Source organism: Desmodus rotundus, chromosome 2 (assembly GCF_022682495.2).
Source record: "Desmodus rotundus isolate HL8 chromosome 2, HLdesRot8A.1, whole genome shotgun sequence".
Classification (NCBI taxonomy): domain Eukaryota; kingdom Metazoa; phylum Chordata; class Mammalia; order Chiroptera; family Phyllostomidae; genus Desmodus; species Desmodus rotundus.
In genome coordinates this window covers 147,230,932-147,251,939 of record NC_071388.1, presented here as the reverse complement: position 1 = coordinate 147,251,939, position 21,008 = coordinate 147,230,932, and the positions used below count along the sequence as shown (strand labels likewise).

General features: G+C 36.3%; 1 protein-coding gene across 13 annotated transcripts in view; it reads left to right on the top strand.

Annotated features, from left to right (window-relative positions):
* CCDC148 (coiled-coil domain containing 148) overlaps positions 1–21,008 on the top strand; it is a 230,269-nt gene that overhangs the window by 54,752 nt on the left and 154,509 nt on the right. For 6 of the 13 annotated variants that reach the window (XM_045187483.2, XM_045187481.2, XM_045187482.2 and 3 more), the window contains 2 exons: positions 14,249–14,311; positions 15,335–15,456. The exons of 4 other annotated variants lie outside the window; for them this stretch is intronic. In XM_045187483.2, coding sequence (XP_045043418.2) covers positions 14,251–14,311; positions 15,335–15,456 — 183 coding nt within the window. In that variant the 5' untranslated portion in view covers positions 14,249–14,250. Of the gene's footprint in view, positions 1–10,561; positions 10,617–14,248; positions 14,312–15,332; positions 15,457–21,008 lie in introns of those variants that run through there. 3 more of the 13 variants (XM_053918690.1, XM_045187486.2, XM_045187488.2) reach the window with 3 other exon arrangements.

Sequence of the window (21,008 nt, the reverse complement as noted above, 5' to 3'; positions counted from 1 at the left end):
TGATATTCTTGCCAAAGATGCATAACCTGAGTCTAATCATCAGGTTACAAGGAAGGATGGAGAAATATCAGATAAACCCAAGTTGAGGGGCATTCCACAAAATAACTGGCCTATGATTTTCAAAAGTGTCAAGATTATGAATGTCAAAGATTAAATAGCAATTGCAGACTGAAGCAGACTAAAGAGACATGACAACTTAATGCAATGCTTGATTATGAACTGTAGTTTTTTGCTATAAAAGACATTGTTGGACAATTGGCAAAACTTGAATTGGATCTGAGGATTAGTTGGTAGTATGTTATCAATGTTAATCTCTTGTTGATAGTTATTTTGTATGCAGGAGAATGTTCTTGTTTTTAGGAAAGACACCCTCAGCAATAATGGGGAATTAGGGTAACAACTACCTCTGAAATGAAAGCTTCCTTCAGAAAAATAAATTTCTATTGTACTTGCAACTTTTCTGCAAGTCTCTCTGATCGAATAATCCAAAATTGCAGGTTTGACCCCCCAGCAAGGGCATGTACAAGCATCAACCAATGAACACATAAAGTGGAACAACAAATTGATTTCTCTCTCTGTCTTTCCCTTTCTTCGTCTCTCTAAAAATAAGTAAATTTTTTTAAGTTAAAAAAACCCTTTCCTTCAAATCCTCTGTAAATTTATACAATTCAGATAAAAAAAGAAGAAAATAAAAATTGTTCCATTTATATTACTACTATTGCACTGTGGTATGTAGCTTTATAATCATTGATTAAATATTCATGTGTGTCCTTGTATATATACACACTTATGAAATTAAGGATTATTCCTTTTTGTATCTTACTTTATAGTTTTTGTATTTATATATAATCTACATGTTATTAAACAGTATTCTTCAATATTAATTTTTATGGTAAGTTTTTTGTATGTAAAATATATTGTGTTACCATTTGAAATGTTCACATTTGTTTTTAAAATTAGGTGAGTGCCTCTCATCAAGTGTGTCAACTTTATCACCATGTCAAATTAACCTCAGCTAGTAATTTATAAGTCTTGGAACCGTTAATTCATACTCCAGAGAAGAACATGGCCTAATGTTTACGTGCCCTTCCCTTATAAACAGTGTCAAACAGTTCGCCTTGGACAGAACTAACAGCATCATTTTCTTGACCTAAGAAGGCACTAGTGTTGCTGAATATTTCACTACCCTTCCTACCTCTCACAGCCTCATCCCCAACAACAAAAGTCAAAGAGTAACTTTATGAATATACCACAGTTTATTTATTCAACCACTGATAGATATTTGGGTAGTTTCTGGTTTGAGGCTACAATAAATAGTGGTGCTATGAATGTGCTTATACATATCTTCTGATGAATATATCTGCCCATTTCTGTTGGGTATATGTAGGTGTGGATTGGCTGGGTCATAGCAGCAGAACTGTCAATGAGTTTTCTAAATAAATTGTATCAATTTCTGCTCCCACTAGCACTGTATGAAAGTTCTGGTTACCAACATTCGGTATTTTATTACCAACATTTGGTATTTTCTTTGTCATGTCAGCTACCCTAGTGTCCAGGTGTTGCATTGTGGTTTTAAGTTGGATTTTCCAATGAATAAAGATGAGCCCTTTTAATGTGTTTATTGGCCAATTGGGTATCCTTTTTTATGGGGTGTCTATTCATATAGTTTGCCCCATTTTCTGTTGGGTTGTCTGCATTTCCCTTATCAAATGTAGGTATTTTAAAGTATCTATATTCTGTACTCCCTTAATTGTGTATCAGTATTCCCTTAATGGTGCATTTGGATAAACAAAAGTTCTTAGTTTTAGTATTTCCCAAGTTAGTACATTTTCCATTTATCATTAGCAAATTTTTTGTGAACTGTTTAAGGAATTTTTGTCAACTCCAAGGTCATTAATATGTTCTCATATGTTTTCTTCTAAAAGTCTTATTTTTATTTTTCACATTTCGATCTTCAATACATCTGGAATTGATATTTTTGAATGTTGGGAGGTAGGGGGTCAAGATTCGTTTTTTCCATATGGACACCCAACTGAGTCAGAAACATTTGCTGAAGACCGTTCATGGCGCACAGCCCAGCAGTGTGCCTCAGCTCTGTCAGAGATCAGGTGACAAGATGTGTATGGGTGTTTCTTGACACTGTTCATATACTGCTCGTTGGCCTGTTTGTCCATCCCTGCACCAAAAACACACTGTCTTATTTACTACACCTTCATAATGGATTTTTTAAAAGGTTTGATTTATTTATTTTTAGAGAGGGGAAGGGAGGGAGAAAGAGAGGGAGAGAAACATCAATGTATGGTTGCCTCTTGAGCACTGCCCCCCCCAATGGGGGCCTGGCCTGCAATCCAGACATGTGCCCTGACTGGGAATTGAACTGACGACCCTTTGGTTCCCAGGCCGGCACTCAGTCCACTGAGCCACACCAGCCAGGGCTCATAATGGATTTTGATACATGGTTCTGTAAATCCTCCAGCTCTGCTTTCTGCTAAGATTCCCTTGGCTATTCTTTGTCCTTTGCATTTCTATACATATTTTTAAATTAGCTTGCCAATTGTCACACACACACACACACACACAAATTTTCTAGGAGTTCGGTTGAGATTATATAAATTAATTTGGAAGAGTTGACATCTTTACAGTTCTTGTCTCATCCACCATTTAAGTAATTTGCTGAGAGTCCCACTTTATGAGTGATGGAATTCAGTCTTTGGTAGCCTTATTCTAAAGTCCAACTACTCTAGAGTTGAGGCATACCTTAGCTTTGGAAATGTGCTGTTTTGATTTCAATGACATTTTAAATGAACCTATTATGTTAGTCTAATAAAATGTTTTCCATAAGAGTGTCTTTTTCAAACCTCCCGTTGCGTGGATGTCTCATATGTCTCATTCCCTCCCTTCCTGTAAACTTAAAGATTAACTCCTTTTATCTTTCTCTTTGTTTCTTGTCTTACTGGAGACACCTTTTCCTTAACTGGCAAAACACAAAAACAAATTAATGTTTCTTACCTATTAAAATTATTTCATATATTGAAAATGTACTAGTGTTACCACGTTTCAAACACAGCCCTTTAACAGAGTTTTATATTCTCTTTTGTTAAAGAGTGGTGGATTGTTATTTTTAATAAAAATTTTAAAAAGCTTTTATGTAGCATTTAAAAAAAGTTATTTCTCTCATAATTAATCCTTTGTAGAAAAACTATTCTAGAGTATTGAAAACCCACAAATACATTCTTCTGTGTTATCTTTTGATAGTGAAATGAAGTTTCTGAGGACTTTTTTGTTTCCACTTCCAAAATCACCTACACATCTTTTTACCTACTCTCTTTCAACACTACTGAAACTGCAAATAAAACTCTGTGGGAGTTTTAAAATAAGAAGTTTTACTAGATGTAATTTTCTCATGCTACTATTGAAGAGCAGCTACAGGAATATTTTCTAGTATTTTATCCTGTGTCTGCATTGAAGGATACTTTTCTAGAACAATTTTTATACTGCTCTATATGGAGGGGCATCAAGATCCCCTGGGTGCTTCATATAATTTCAGTCTGTATCTGTTGGGAATTTTCTTTGGCTGAAAGGTACAGAACCTGATTGCAGAAGCTTGGGGATTTATTTTTCTCATAAAAAGTCCAGGGAGAAGTAGCCCATAGATAGCAGAGCAGATTCTTGATATCATGGGTGCCCCAGGCTCGCTTTGGCTTTCTGCTCTGCAATTGTGCATATCTCTCACTGTAGTACTCACTACATTGTCATCGACAGCTACTTATGCCTACTTTCACGTCCACATTCTAGGCAGGAAGAAGGAAGGACGGGGAAGAAGGGGCAGTGCCAATATGAAAAAGTGAGGCTTGTCCCCAAATCTCAGCAGACCTCTGCTTATATCTCTTTGGCCTGAACTGTGTCATCTAGAGCCTCAAAGGTATCAAGAAAGGCCAATATTTTAACTCTGAAGAAAATTGGATTCTGTTAGGAAGAAAACAAGAGAGAATGGATATTAGCAGCTGGCTGTGTCTGCCACATTTTTAAACTTTAGATGACACAATTTCCACAGCAGTAATAGTGAAAAGCACAACAAAATTCAATTTAATTGTTGAACTCTATAACCTTACTTGTGGCCTTGATGGTAACAGTTTTCTTTTAATGAATATGCTTGTAATTAAAAGAAAGAGCAATGCATTGGTGACCATTAAACAGAAGCAAAAGTACTGTTTTGAATCATTTTGTTAAAGATGTCAGAAGAAATTTTTTATACAAGGCACAACAAACTTGTATAAAAACTATTTAATTATATTCAAAATTAAAATAAAGTTAACTGAATATTTTAGACTGGGCTTCATAAGGTTGTTGCTTCTTAGTAGGGTCCTGGTGCTTCCGAATAGCCCACACTTGGCAGGTTCAGAAATGGGCGTGACTGGATGAGCGGGCTCTGGGCCTCTCACTGGGAACCCACTGGTTAATCACTGATGATCTCGAGTGGAATTGCACTAACCCTACAATAGAGGATATAAGGATTTATTTATAAAGAAGGCCTTTTGGGCTAATGTTTATTATTCTTAATTATATATGTTCATTTTGTAAAAATGCAAAGATTTCATTACAGATAAAGTTAAAATGCCTTTGAAACTACCCTCTAGTTGCAGTATGCTCTCCAGTTTGTTCTATTGTATACCCTTTGAATATTTAGAATATTTTCCTTTGTAGAGTGTGAGTGTGTGTGTGTGATATGCATAAATTGTTTCATGTCTGTGTGTGTTTATGTAATGGTATCATATGTTATGTATCATGAATCACCTTATTTTTTTTTACTCAATATTATGTTGGAGGAAAGACCAGGTAATATGTCTATTATGCAAAGAATGTCCCTTTTACCCTTAAGCCCTGGGAGAGTAAGATATCCTTAGATTCCTAATAAATACAGACATTGCCCATGTTTCTGCGTGTGGGGGGTTGTGTACTGTGACTGGCAGCTTAGCAGTGGCACCTTCAACTTCAGTTAATATGAACTTACAATCTGCACTGAAACTCACCGAGATTAAGTAGGACTGTCTCTCCTTCCTCCTTGACATGCACATAAATCCACGGCCCATTTTGGTTTGGAATTTGTTGATAATCATTTTTATCTCATACAGGCAAGCCTCAATTTTAGAAATTGTAGAAGAGGAGGTGAAAGATATGTGTTTGCCTCTAATACTACCAAGTATTAGGAACAGTGGTCTGTAATGCAATCACTCAACGCTTTTTCAGCAAATATATATTAGCTGTTTAATATATATCAGGCACGATTTTAGGCGCTCTGGGGAAGTAGCGATGATCACCTAAGGCCTTGCTTCCATGGAGCATATCTGCTAGTTGTAGAAGGAAACAATAAGCAAATAAACAAACGAATGAATACATGGTATAATGTCACTTAGAAGTACTATGAAGAAAAATAATTAGACCGAGGATATAAAGAATGATTGAGGGTGAGGGGGGCAATGTCAGTTGAGATGGCCAGGGCAGGCATCTCTACCAAGCCTGAATAAATCTATATCCCTTTGTCTAGTATATGATAGATGTTCGATAACCTTTGAATAAATGAAAAACTACATCAGTAGGGGATATACACAAAGTACAACAGAGGAAAAAAAAATCATCTCTACCTAGATTAAAAGAGGCTCCAGTAACATGCATAAGATGGGAATGAAAAATAGGTAGGCACTGATTGGCCAGAGAGGCAAAAATAGGGAAAGCTGCTGCAAGTGTAGGTAACAGCATGCGCAGAGAGGCAGGGAAGTGTGAAAGAGTATTCTTAGTTTCCTATCACTCAGCAACCAATGACCACAAACTCAGTGGCTTAAACAACATAAGTTTATCATATCATAATTCTGGAGGTCAGACATCAGATTTGTTTCATTGGGTTAAAATCAAGGTTTTAGGAGGGCTGCATTTTCTGGGAGCTCCAAGGAAGAATTTATTTCCTTGCCTTTTCCAGCTGCTAAAGGATGCCTGAATTTCTTAGTTCATGGATTGATTTCTCCAACTTCAAAGCTACCAGGGTAGCATCTTCAAATCTTTCTTTTCTGACCTCTGCTGCTTTCATCCAGTCTCCTCTGACTATGACCCTCCTGCCTCCCTCTTATAAGCATCCTGGTGATTACATTAGGTCCATCTGGGAAATCCCAGGTAATCTCCATGGTTAAAATCATCTGATTAGCTGCAACCTTAACTCTCCTTTGCAATGTAATATAACAGTCATAGGTCTGAGGACTAAGATGTAGACATCTTTGGAGAGTATTTTTCTGCCTACCATAGGCCTTGTGTATTTTGGGATCTGCAAACGGCTTTAATATGCTGGAGTGTACCATGCATATGAGGTAATGGGTAAGGAAGGGACCAAATAGATAACAGCTAGATTTAAAAGATCCTTCTCATCTATGCTGATTTTCAACCTTGTTCTAGAAAGCAGTGGGAAACCATTTGGTAGATCAGAAATGTTTGAGTTTTTGAGGCATTTGAGAGTAATATTTATTATTCTTAATTTTATAAATATACCTATGTACATTCTCTTTGTAAAAATGCAAAGATTTCATTATACATAAATCTAAAGTCCCCTTTGAACCTAACCTCCAGTGGCAGCATCCTCTCCAATTTGGTCCATTTATATCCTTTAGACTTTTTTCCTATGTAGAGTGTGTGTGAATGTGTGTCCTTCTTACTTGGCTTACCACTTTGGGCATGCTGAACCTGAAGACTTTGTCAGCCTTCTTCTGACAATTTGTAATCCACTTTCTTATTCTACAGACGTGGAGTTTGAGTGGCTTTTCTGCTTCCTTGTGACCCCTTTTACTCCTCACCTCCTCGACAGTCGAGTGGTATCATATAGTTCATACCCTCTAAATCATTTGTATAGATTCCCAGACCACCTGTAGAATACACAATGCCTGCGGTAGGCAGAACAATAGCTCCCCAAAGATGTCCCCACCCTAATCCTCAGAATCTGTGAATGTGTTATGTTGCATAATTAAACCAGGCACTTGTGTGATGGTAGCTGGGGCCAGAAAAACAGATAAAACGATATTGAAAAATTCCACCCCACCCCCCAATGTCTGGAAATCACCCCCTTCCTCCCCCAGTGTTCTATACTATGTCCTTCTTTAGACTAGGTATCTATGTCTTTCCTCTTGGGCTTTTAAAGTGATTAAAATAACTGAAAACATAGTGGGAGTAAGACCATGAGAGGCTCCATTCTGTGGAACCCTGATGTTCCTGAAAAACTTCTAGGTTGCCTGCCTGGTTAGATAGTCAAGTCATTAAACAAAAAGCAACTCGTATGTCAAGATGGTGGCATAGGTAAACACAACTTGCCTCCTTGCACAACCACATCAAAATTATAACCAATATATACAACTATCATTCAGAACCATAGAAATCGAGTTGACTGGAAATCTGACAACTATGAAATTAAAGAAACCACATCCATCCAGACTGGTAGGAAAGGCAGAGTCACGGAAGAGGCTGGTCCCACATCCACATATAGTGGATAAAAATTTGGGAAGGGTTTCTAGGGAGCAAAGAGTCCCAGCCCCACACCAGGCCCCCAAGCCCTGGGTTCCAGTACCAGGAAGATAAGTCCCCATTACTTCTGGCTGCAAAAACTAGTGGGAATTGGGTCAGTGGAAGAAACTTCTGGAGTCCCAAGTAGTTCCCCTTAAAGAACCCACACATGGACTTACCCAGATTCACACCCTCTGATCTCCTGCAACATAGTAGTAGCTTGAAAGGCACCAGTGGCATAGAGGGAGGAACTGAAGTGTCTGGCATCAAGGCAGGAGCTGGGGGACAGTTTTTACTCTGACAGAAAGGTGGGCAGAAGCCAGTGTCCATTTTCTGAGCTCTCCCCCCACAGAGCTGGCAGACAGGTACCATATCTGAGACTCCATCAACCTGGCTACACTATTTGTCCCATTCTGGAGATTCCCTGAGACTGTTCCACCCAACTTTTGGCCCACCCAAACTGTTAACCATGAGTTTTCTGTATGAGTGGCTGGTCTTGGGTCATGCTTCACAACTTTCTAAATCCTCTCAAACAAGCAACAGCCAGCCTCAGTAAGCCCCTAGCTCCTGTACCACTTGCTTAGTGGCCCTAGGCCCAGCACTAGCAGCAGCCAGCCTGGTTTCACAGGTTGGCTTCCCCTGGGAATCTCCAAGCCCAGCACAAGTAGAAGCCATCTGAGACTGCTTTATAATTCATGCAGGGTGGCCCCAGGCAGAATAGAGGTGGGGACTGACCTTGGCCTGCACCACCCAGGAAATCCCAGAGCCTACACACCTAGTGGACAACTACAGGCCACTTTGGAGCACTACTACCTGACCCCTGCACAGCTGATCCTCCACGGAGGGGAGAGGGTGGTGGTCAGTGGTCACAGCCAGTCCGTGCAGCTGAATGGCCTAAGTAAATTCCTCTCATTGACCTGCCAACAGCAACCAAGGCTCAACTACAAAAGGAGGTTATACTCAGCCCGCATGAAGGGCACACCTCAAGTACCCAGACTGAGTGATAGGCAAGGCTGTGCCACTAGACTCTACAGAACACCTACTTAATTAGGCCACACTACCAAGACAGAGAGTCATAGCAGCTCTACCTAATACATGGAAACAAACACAGGGAGGTTGCCAAAACTAGGAGAGAAAGAAACATGGCCCAATTGAAAGAACAGATCAAAACTCCAGAAAAAGAACTAAAGAAGATGGAGATAAGCAATCTATCAGATTCAGAGTTCAAAACACTGGTTATAAGGATGCTCAAGGAAGTTAGTGAGGACCTCAACAGCATAAAAAACATCCAGTCATAAATGAAGGATACACTAACTGAAAGAAAGAACAATTTATAGGGAAAATACAACAGTAGAGTGGATGATGCCGAGAAGCAAATCCATGATTTGGAACATAAGAAAGCAAAAAACAACCAATCAGAACAACAGGAAGAAAGCATCCAAAAAAATGATGATAGTGTAAGCAGCTTCTGGGACAACTTCAAGTATTTGAACATTTGCATCATAGTGGTTCCAGAAGGAGAAAAGAAAGAGATAGAAATTGGAAATCTATTTGGAAAAATGATGAAAGAAACTTCCCTAATCTCATGAAGGAAATAGACAGGCAAGTCCAGGAAGCAGAGAGAGTCTAAAACAAGATGGATGCAAAGAGGCCCACTCCAAGACACATCATAATTAAAATGCCAAAGGTTAAAGATAGAGAATCTTAAATGTAGCAAGAGAAAAGCAGTAAGTTACATACAGGGGAGTTCCCATAAAACTGTAAACTGATTTCTCAAAAGAAACTTTGCAGGCTAGAAGGGATTGGCAAAAATATTCAAAGTCATGAAAAGCAGAGACCTATAGCCAAGATTGCTCTACCCAGGAATGCTATCATTTAGAATCAAAGGGCTGATAAAGAGCTTCCAAGACAAGAAAAAAATGAAAGGAGTTCATCATCATCAAACAATTATTATATGAAATTTAAAGGGACTTATTTAAGAAAAAGATTAAAACTATGAACAATAAAATGACAATAAATACATATCTATCAACAATTGAATCTAAAAACAAACTAAGCACATGAGAAGAACAGAGACAGAATCATAGATACAGAGAGCATTTTGATGGGGGAGGTGTATAGGGAATGGGTGAAGAGATGAGAAGATTAACAAGTACAAATAGGTAGTTACATGGGGATGTGAAGTACAGTAAAGGAAATGGAGTAACTGAAGAACTTATATGCATGACCCACTGACATGAACAATGTTTTGGGGATTGCCTGAGGTACTTGGGTGCTGGGTGGAGTGGGACAAAGGGGGGAAAATTGGGACAACTGTATACCATAGTCAATAAAATATAATTAGAAAAAATTTTATTGGAACAAAAATAAAATGAACTCATAGAAATATATATTGCATTTTGTATAAAAATTGGATACTTGTGTATGCATAGAAAATCTTTGAGAGAATGTAAATAAAACATTGAAAATGGCTACCAGTGATAAATACTGTTACCAGAATGAAGGGGTCAGCTTGTCTGTGCACATCAAAACCCAATCAAATGAGAACAGGAGTTTGCAGCCAAGAATATAAGGATTTATTAGTTGAGGAAATGGTGCCAAGCCCAGAGACACGGGTCAGCTGGTGCTCAAAGACCTTGTTCCTGGATGGCTTTCAGGGTTGGATTATATGCAGAAAAATCATTAATCGTGGCTAAAGGAGTTGGGGTTGTGGGCTCTACTGATTGGTTGGGGCCAGGGCAGGGAGGAGTTGATCATAGATTTCAGGTCCTGATGTCAGCCATGGTGTTGTTCTGTCTGGTTTCATGAGGGTGTGGTCTGTAGGGTCTGTTTACTTTCATGAGCCTTGGGCTGAAACACAACTGATGTCAAAATGTTATCTTTAGCTTGACCAGAACTCTGTTTCTGTGTTCAACAGACCTGAGGCTTTTTTCTTAAGACAGTTTGATGATGATCAGAATCTGATATCCAGCATGCTTAATGATTAAGTAAAGAAGTGGACAAAGAAAAGGGAAAGGATCATGTTAAAGAAATGGCATTTCTTCAGTGACAATACCACTAACATATTAGGACGAAATAGGGTAGGAAATTTTAATTTTCACCTACATTTTTCTATACAGTTTGGTTCCATTAGTTTTTCCAGGGCAGTCATTTTATCTTGTGCTAACTATAATGCATAATGTCTCATGATGGAAATAAAGTGTGTCATTCTGCTTAAAATCTACAAAAGAATTCTGCATGTTGGATAAATACTGCTTAAGTTAGACACTTAACATGCTATAATATTTGAACTAACACTTAAAATGTATAGAGATCTATCATATGAAAAAAGTTATAATTTGATGCTCCATCTGAACTATTTCTAAGATTGAATTGTTCTCACACTGTTTGGCCGGCAGAATCCCCATCAGCTTTGAAAACATACTCCGATGGTGATTGGCTAATCTGTATATCTACACAGTTAAAAAAAATTAGAGGCAACAAACTATGCATATGTTATACTGTTTTAAGCCTAAGTACAACTGACATTTTCTTCCTCAGTGTATTAAAAGAGATTTCCTCAGGAAAGAGAAGAATGCAGATTTTAACACTGTAAAAAGATGACCTTATTACATAAATGGTCTCTGCTATTTTTTTCTCATCCTTAATGAAGTCCTGATTACTTATCTACCCTGAGGAGACTAGTTGAAGTCATGTATTTTTTCTAGTTTAGATTTTCTAGTAAATTTGTAAAAATTAACTTTAAATTAAAATGTTTTTCAACCTTCTAACTACTGTGAAGCTATAATTAAATTATATATCAAATGTTCTTTCTATACTATAAGAAATTTCTCATAAAAATATATTATTTTAAAATATTTTCAGTAAGTGAGTAAATGTAAAGGCTTAACATTTTGGTAACACTCACAGACATCTCTAGAATGTCACACAATGTGAAAATGGAATAATTTCTGAAACTAAGTGCTCTTAAATTATTTAACAAGAAAAATTCTGTTCAAGGAGCCAATACTCAGCCAAAAACATTTTAACTACATGCTGAAGTAGCCACTTTGAATTTCTTACTAGTAAGCATAAAATAGAAATGGCCTAGATGACATATACTTTTTAGGGAAATAGAGAATGTTTTAGTACAGTGTTGAATCCCTTATCTGTAGTCTGTAGAGTCAGATGTATTTTGAATTTTTCAGATGTTTAGAAATGTGATGTGGAGCTTATTAACTTCACACTGGTGGTGCCTGGGCAGCACCCAGGCATTAAACACATTAACACTTTTTTTACTAATGTCTGAGTATTTACATTAAATAGGATAAACTTCAGTTTGGGTCAAGTTTCCCAGCAATAGATTTCAGGTCAGATTGGATTAGGACACCATTTTGATTATGAAATAAACTAATATTCAGAGATTTTTATCCTATGAATATGAGATTTTAGGCTTAAATTCTCTGTGACCTTGGTCATTTTGGGGGGGACTCAATAATCTCAAATGCTAAAATGAGAAGTTAGACTGTATTACATACTATTTGCTTTTTGTGGTAAGAACTTTTTATATTGAATGATTTGTCAATTACAGTCAACACAGTATTATATTGGTTTTAGGTTAGGGTTGTTTTGTTTGTCTAGTACCTTTATTTTTAAAAAGAAAAAAATGTATTTGATTATGTTTTGGTATGAAATGCTGTTTCATTTTCCATGTTTTCTGCTACTCTCTACAGTTGTGTATCTTGCCACTCTCTGCTTTTAACTTACCTGGTCCCTGGGGGCATTTAAATTTGCCATTCCTGTCTGTAGGTTATGCAATCAAAGTAGATTTTTAAAAATTGAAAGGTTGTTATTGGTAGATGGACACTATAGAATGGACTTAGGAACTGTTGTTGCAGTTCTTCTGAGGGACTAGAAGACATCCAGTTATCACCGGCTACTTTTCCTCAAATGATATTTACTGAGCATTTACTATTGTGTACTAGACACTGGGGATATAATAAAAAATAAGACAAACATGGGCCACATGTCTATGGAGGGGGATATCAAAGCAGTAAACATGCAAATGTGAAGACTCATGCAAATTATTATGGAAAGGAAAGAATAGGATTAGAGAGAAATAGAGATTCTTCCTTGTTTAAATGGAGAAGTCTCTTTAGGTCTCTCTGAGGCTCTGACATGTTGGTCACACTGAAGGCTGAGTAGGAACCAGCCCTGTAAAAAGAGGAAGAAAATGTCTTTAAGGCAAAGGTACAGCAAATGGGAACGCCTTGAGGAAGAGTGAACTTAGTATATTTCAGAAATAGAAAGACCAATGTGGCTGAAATGTGTGAATGAAATGAGGGTGGAGAGATGACTAAGGGCAAGTCAGGAAGGGCTTTATAGGCCATTTTAGAAGTTTGGATACTATACTAAAGGGTGATGGGCAACCACCGCAGGAGTTTAAGCAAGGTCAGATTCGAATTTTAAGAGGTTACTTGGGCTGCTGTGTGGAGCATGGACAGTAAGGGTGGGAAGTGACGCTGCTGCTGCTACCCTGGCTGGAGGCGATGGGGGCCGGAGGCAGTGGAAGTGGGCGGAGCAGATGTGTATTACCTTCCAAAGGAAGGAGAATCTTAATGGACAGAGTGTGGGTATGAGTAGAAACAAGACTACAGGGAGAATTGACAATGTTATTAAAGGCTTGATAAAAGAATCCCTTGAGCAGAGACCCTTTAGAAATTACACACTGGAGTTTATCCCTATATTCCTAAAGTTGGTATGCAATCATCAAGGTTCTTCGTTAACCTGGTAGAGTTCCCAGAAGTCATGAACTTGTGCTATTTTTCCTTCCATTTTAGAAGGTTTAGGTTACTGCGGAGGCCACTAGACATGGTAGTTCAACCTAGTGGACACGGGACAAAAATTTGTGAAAAATAGTCAGTGTTACTTAACGAGTCACTTGACTAGTCTGATGCCTGGAGGTGTTCAGTTCAGTTCAGTAGGTTCTCAGGAAGAAGATGCTGAGGCAGAATTTGGAGTGCTAGATGTTTATCCAGGGATCCATACCTGTGAAAGGAAGGAGGAAGCAGGATCGGACAGATGAAAAAGTCAATTTCAATGCAGGTCAATGAAGTGTGGGCCGGCCCTGCAGGGAGGTTTAGCACACGCATTGCCCATCAGAGTGGCCCACATTGGCTCCAAACTGCTGGGTCTTTACACCCCTGCCTTGCTCAGTCATTAGGTACAGGCTGCCCAGCATTGGTATGCCTGTGGACTCTCTGCAGCTGAGTCCAACCTTGGAGGAGGTGACAGCGGGGCACTGAGTGCTTTTTTAGAAGTGGATGGCATATTCCCAGGTCCACCACAAGTGCAATGCTGCTTAATAGAAGTAGTGAGTAATTTGGCTAGCTGCTTTATTCTTTCTGTGGTTTCTTTCCTCCTAGGAACTCAAAGGAAAACATACATAAGTTTTAATCACAAAGTATTTATCAGTCACAATCCAAGGAAGGGGAATTAAGAGGTTAGAGATTGGAAGGAGAGATTAAAAAAAAAAAAAAACAGAAAGGAACAGGGGAAAAAACTAATGGAAGAAAGCTTCTAGAAGCAAGGAAAAGTGAATTTTAATAAAATACCAAGAGTTATGGCACCCAGTCCTGGGCCTTATTTAAAAAATATACTACAATTAACATATCTTTAAAAATGTTTTAAAAATCAGATTGTAAAATTTACCCATCTCTTGTTTCCCTGACAGATATGGAAAACATGAATAAAAGAGACCGACCTTTCATGACAATGCAGAAAAGCAATAGTTCAGGTATTTTTTTCTACTTCCAAGTCTGTTTTATGATTTATCATGGATTATACATGATATAAAATTGGAATGTTGATTTTTCAAAATTTTAATCATGGATAGCTCGTTTTGGGGGATCACACTGAGGTTTCTTCAGTTCCCACACAATGGGCATTTTAATCATCTTCAACAGTGGTTAGGACAACCATGCTTCCATCACTGTGCTTGTCCTAAATCACTTACAGCCTTCTTATGGTCATGCGGTCCATGATACACTTAATAAATACTTTTACTCTACATGGCACATTATTCCTATAATTGAAGCAAAGTAGAGTTTTTGCTTGAATTAATCAGGTTATTACCCTTTATGCTACTTGACCTTAAAGTGCCCTCTACTTTTGTTTTAGTTTATCAAAATAGTTAATACAGTAAACTGATAATGGAGAATGCCTGCCCAAACACTTTGTATCATTTTAGTCTTATTTGGTCCATTGAATTTTTTAGCTTTCAATTTCAACCTTTTCTCAAATTTAGTTGAAATTACTTTCAGTTTCTCTGAGAAATACAGCTATGACTTAAAAAAATCTATTTACTTAATTTGTTTAATTATAATGTGATACTTAAATAGGTACAGTTGCTGCTTAACATTTTTTAAATTCCAGAAATGGTCACACTTTGTACCTTGATATTATATTGAGAATTTTTAAAAATTCTCAATGTACTTGCTTAAATGAAAGTATTTCTTGACATTATATTGAGAATTTTTAATATATATTGAGAAAAAATTCTCAATATACTAGCTTAAATGAAAGTATTCTTTCGTGCTCTTTTAGTAGTAAGTTTATGCGAGTAATATAGTAGCAATATAATTTAAGTTTCTATAGATATAGGTTCAATATACTATGAATGTTGTAATATATTATTTCTTATATTTACCTTAAAAATACTTAAAAATAAGACCTGTAGTCAGCATGTTGCTCTAACTATAATTTGACTTCCAATAACATAGTATTATTTCTCTCATTTTCTGTTTTTGATGAAAAACAGATAATCTGGTATTCCATCTGAAAAATGGAGTGGGAAGCATTAAGTATAAACCAGTAGACTATCAGCAAATGCACGCATTAACTGAAGCGAAAAAATTAGCTGCTGCCTCTACAGAGCTAAAGGTTAGAAGTTCTGTGTGTGTGTGTTTTCAATTTATGAAATTGAATTGCTAGCAAGTAAAATATTTAAATGTAAATGTGAAAAGAAATAACATTCTAAATAGTTTTTTGAGGCTTCTAACTATTAATAATAGCGGTAGCAGCGAACGTTTATTGATGCTCTCAGACAGCATTGTGTAGTTTGCATTCATTACTCACTTACCGTTCATAACAACCCAAGAGGTCTGGATTCAACTTTATTTTTAGAAAGATTGCTACTTAATTAGCTTTCAACAATTTCAACTTAATCTGAAAAATAAAAATTGTGAGTTAATGCCAGCCATGGATTATCCTCTGATTTAAGGTCTCTTCTGCAACACCATTCAAACATGCCCTCAGGCGCCACTGTTGTAGAATTCCCTTTTCTTGTTGTTGTTGCCATGACCTAGGAAAAGGTGAATCTGAACTAGATTTGAAAGGAGTTTGTGCAAGTGATTGTGCATTTTAAGATCATGTATAGTTTAGGATTACCATGCAATATGTTTCCCTCTTGTGTAAAATAATGGAGTACATTATAGATAGCATTACATTATACATTCTTCATTGCATTAAAAATCTGACTTGACCTGGCTGGTGTAGCTGGTGGCGAAGCAAAGGGTCACTGGTTCAATTCCCAGTCAGGTCACATGCCTGAGTTGTGGGCCAGGTCCCCAGTGGGTGACACATGAGGGGCAACCACACGTTGATGTTTCCCGACCTCTCTTTCTCCTTCCCTTCCCCTCTAAATAAACAAAATTAAAAAGAAAATCTGGCTTGACAAAGCAACATATTAAGTAATTTACAAGTCTTCATTTATATTTAATATTTTTGTGTTACATTAGTTTTGCATGGCTTTTTATTGTTAAGATTTATTTATTTATTTTTAAGATTTTATTTATTTAGAGAGAGGGGAATGAAGGGAGAAAGAGAGGGGGAGAAACATCCATGTGTGGTTGCCTCTCACGTGGCCCCCCATTGGGGACCTGGCCTGCAACCCAGGCATGTACCCTGACTGGGAATCAAACTGGCGACCTTTTGGTTCACAGCCCGAGCTCAATCCACAAAGCTACACCAGCCAGGGCTATTAAGAGTTTTTTTAAAAAGGCAGCTGTTATGAATCCAAAGTACAGTTGATACCCTATTCTAAAGACATTACTATATATCCATGAGTTATATTCCCTCTAACTAAGAAGACCACTTAAAAAGTAGGATATTATTTGTTTGGTTCAGATATAACTTTAAGGTAATTTAATGTTATCATAACATTCAAAGACATTTTATGAGAGAATTACTTGTATAACTATCATCCTAATAAAGCTATTTTCATATTTCTGATTTTTATTCTGACCCATTGTATATATATACAACATACAACCATACGTATATATAAACATATACATACATCTTTGATTTTTTCCCATGGTAAACATAGACATAAATCCTATATAGATTTCCCCCTAACATTTTGCCATATAATCTTGAAAATATTTAATTATTATATGATATTTAATTATTTAAGTAAATAAATATTTTTAAACTATTTTTTATTGTTGTTCAAGAACAGTTGTCTCCATTCCCCCCCCCCCAAGCCCAGCCATCCCTACTTTCCACCCTTGAGCCTACTCAAGTAAATAAGTATTTATCACATTCCTGAAAGATACAGTGAGGAACAAAATATGGCTCCTACCATCATGGAATGTACTGTTTGCAGAAAAGAGGAGGAGGGAAGTCAGCATTTCTCAAATAAGCCCCCAAATAAAAATACTGTAAGTATAAACTCCAATAAATATGTGCTGTCTGGTATATAATAGCAAGACTTGATTCCAATTGAGTAGGAAGGCTTTTCTGAGGAAGTGACAGAGGAACTGGGATCTCACGGCCAATAAAAATGAATTGAGCAAAAACAGGATTGATGAGTACTCCAAATAGAAAAAGATGCATGCTTTATCACAGCAGTCTCCAACCTCTGGGCCTGTTAGGAACCCAGACGCACATTAGGAAGTGAGCTTGAATGTAATTCAGATGAATCATCCCAAAACTATCCCTCACCCCAGTCCATGGAAAAATTGTCTTCCAGGAAACCGGTCCCTGGTGCCAAAAAGGTTGGGGACCACTGTCTTATCACATCTCAATTTGGGGATATTTGGATTATATCCAATTTTATATAGGAAATTATACTTCAGTAAATGTCTTCATGCATGGACATCTTTCATACTTTAGAATCTACCCCCATAGGAAAAATTCCTATGATTGCAGTGTTTGAGCAAAAAGGTATGAATGTTTTTTAGCTCTTTCCCTAAGTATTGTTCTAATAAATATGCCTCCATGAACATTTTTCTCTATACCCTTGTCAGTATTGGAACATGTACATATATATTCATATATACACATGTAAAATACATATTCCTAATGTTATCCTGTTATCCATGTATTTCTTTTGTCTCTCTTTTTATCTGTCCATCCATCCATCCATCCATGCATGCATCCATGCATCATGTACCCAAATAGTACCATTTTGGCTGAATGTGGAATGGTTGAGTGTTAAAATCAGTATTTTTACAAAGTGAATTTCTCTTTGATAATAGAATAAGTATCAAAGAATAAAAATAGTTAAAAATTTTAATAGTTAATGAGGTTTTTAAAGTTTGACCTTAAGTACAAGGACATAATTTCTCATCATTGTCAGCTGCTAGATTACTTCTCTCATCATTTTCAAACACTTTCTTCTTTTCTTTATACAGTTTTCATTTTTTATTATATCTGGATTAAGGAAGATGTATTGGGAATGTTGTTCTATATGCTTTGTGGAGTCTTCCCTTGTTGCTTAATTTAGAGATAGCTAGTTGACATTTTGTTTTTAATTCACTCTTGTAAGACGTGAACAGTTCCCAATTACAACCTTTTTTTTTGAAAGACTCAGGGATTAAATAAAATTAGAGAACTGGAAATTAAAGTTTATTTTGTTTAATGTTTTGAATGCTAATATACCAAATAGTTGACACAAATTAGAATTATGAATATAATATCACCTATGTTATTCTTATATCATTATTTGAATTCTTATAAAATACATGTTTGCTCAAGAAGAATATTTTATTCTTCCAAAAGTTACATAGTAAACAAATTCTCTCTTAATATTTGCATTAATTATCAATCTATTTCTTTATTTTACTAATTAAATATGCTCATATTTCTGCACATGAAATTAGCAACTTTAAAATCATTGTTAATTGTTACAGTGCTTTGGCAGTGTTAAATGTAAACATACTTAAAACTGAATGATAAAATGTTAACATTTAAAGCACATAAGTAGATTTTTGCTTCAAGTTATATCTAGAATACTTAACTATATTTTTTTAAATTAACAAAAATTTGTTAATTAGCAATAAATTCAAAACACTTGCCTGATTTGTATTGCTGGTATCTTTTTGCTGATTAGACGTGATGGCCACCTATGTAATCACTGTGTCAGTGGTCACGCACAAGTTCTAGAATGCCAGATGACACACTGATGTGGACATTGAGTGATCTAGTCTTTCAAAGGCTGAGATTGAACCTGAAGCCAAATAGTAGATTCAGGCTGAAAACCAAGACAAATTTTTTTTATCCTCACTTGAGGACATGCTTATTGATTTTAGACAGAGGGGAAGGGAGGGAGAGAAACATTAGTGTGAGAAAGAGACGTTGATTGACTGCCTCTCATATATGTCCTGACTGGGGATTGAACCTGCAACCTAGGAAGATGCCTTGACCAAGAATCAAACCCATGACCTTTTGGTTTATGGGACGATGCTCCAACCGAGCCACATTGGCCAGGGTGAGACCAGTTTTTGATACATTCTATGTTAAGTGTTTATTCTCATTTTAAGTATAAAAGAAATCTTCACAATTATTTTTATTTGAATTTCTTCGCTTAGTAAGAATGAATGTTTATTCTTGTCCAACTCAAGTATCTATCTACTATTTCTGTTTTTTAAACATTATAATATGGAAAATTGTAAGCATATGTAAAATTAGAGCAAATGGTATCATTAATCTCTATGTAACATTATCTAGTTTCTACTATGATGAACTCTTGGCCATTGTTTCTTCTACATTCCCACCCACAATTTTCCCTTGTGACAGATTATTTTGAGGCAAATCTCAGACATCATAATACTTAACCATAAGTATTTTAGCATGTATCTCTAAAAAAATTAAGGGAAAAAAACTGAACCTTATAACAGCACTGCCATTGAAAATGTTAAAGATTTCTTAATAATTTCAAATGTCCAGTCAATGTTATGTTTCCCTGATTTTCTCCAATTTTTCTTAAAGTTTATTTAAATCAATATCTAAATAAGATCCATATATTGCAATTTATTTTTATTTTTTCTACTTGCGCCTCTTGTGTTCTTGTAATTTATTTCTTGACAAAATTTTATTGTTTGTCTTTTATAGTTTCTTACAGTCTGGATTTTGCTGATTACATCCTGGTGGTGTCATTTAACATGTTTTTCTGTCTCTTGTATTTCCAGTAAATTGATAGTTTTATCTAGAGACTTGATCAGATTCAGGTTCAATTTATTTTGGCAAGAATACTTATTGATGGAATTTTTGTGCTCTAGTTTCTTTCTATTACAAATAGTGCTACATGGAGTAGCTTTGTTCATTTATCTTTTTATGAATGTGCTACTATAGCTTTCAGAGAGATTCCTGTAAGTAAAGGTAAACTCATGAAATCGTGCTATACATCTCCAAATTCCCTTCTGGTGGGGGAGGGGGTGTGTTGCATCATTTTGTATTTCCATGAGCAACTTGAGAGAGATCATATTTTCCCATAGCTTCAAAGAGTGTTTTGTTAAACATTTGCATTTTTGCCAACCTGATAGATGACAAATTACAACTTAGCGCAGGTAGTTGTTTTTTTTTTCTTTTGATTTATTTAACAGTTCTTCATTGAGGTACAACTCACATATATTAAAGTGCATGAATCTTAAATGTACATCTCAATAAATTTTGACAAATAAGTATACTCATGTAACCAACACTTAAATAGTCCCCTAGTGATTGCCGTTCCTATCTGAAGATGGACCGTCTGGCCCACAGGGCTCTTATGGCATTTCAAAGAAATAAGTTTTATTAGCTTGAGCCATCACAATAAAGCACATAAGAAACCCTAGTTTCTGATTCTTTTATGAATTTACTATTTTTGTTATTTTAAATTCATCAGCATTCTGCATATATCACATCTACCTTAAATATTGATTTCATGTGGCTCATTGCCTAGCAAAATGAATTGGAATCACCTAGAAATCTCTATATTGATAAAGATACAACTTTAAAACTTTTTGGTTTTTTAAGACTTTTTCTTTATTTTTGGCCTGAGGACAGAAATGAAGTTAATGAGTGAATTTACAAAAAAATTAGATGTTCTGTAAAATACTGGAAGTGTCTAGTGAAAAATAGTAACTTTATTTTGACTGTTATAGCCTACTTATTGGTCTTTCTTTAGGCCCAAAGGCAGCAGCATTGATTTTTTTAAGCTATAAAAATGT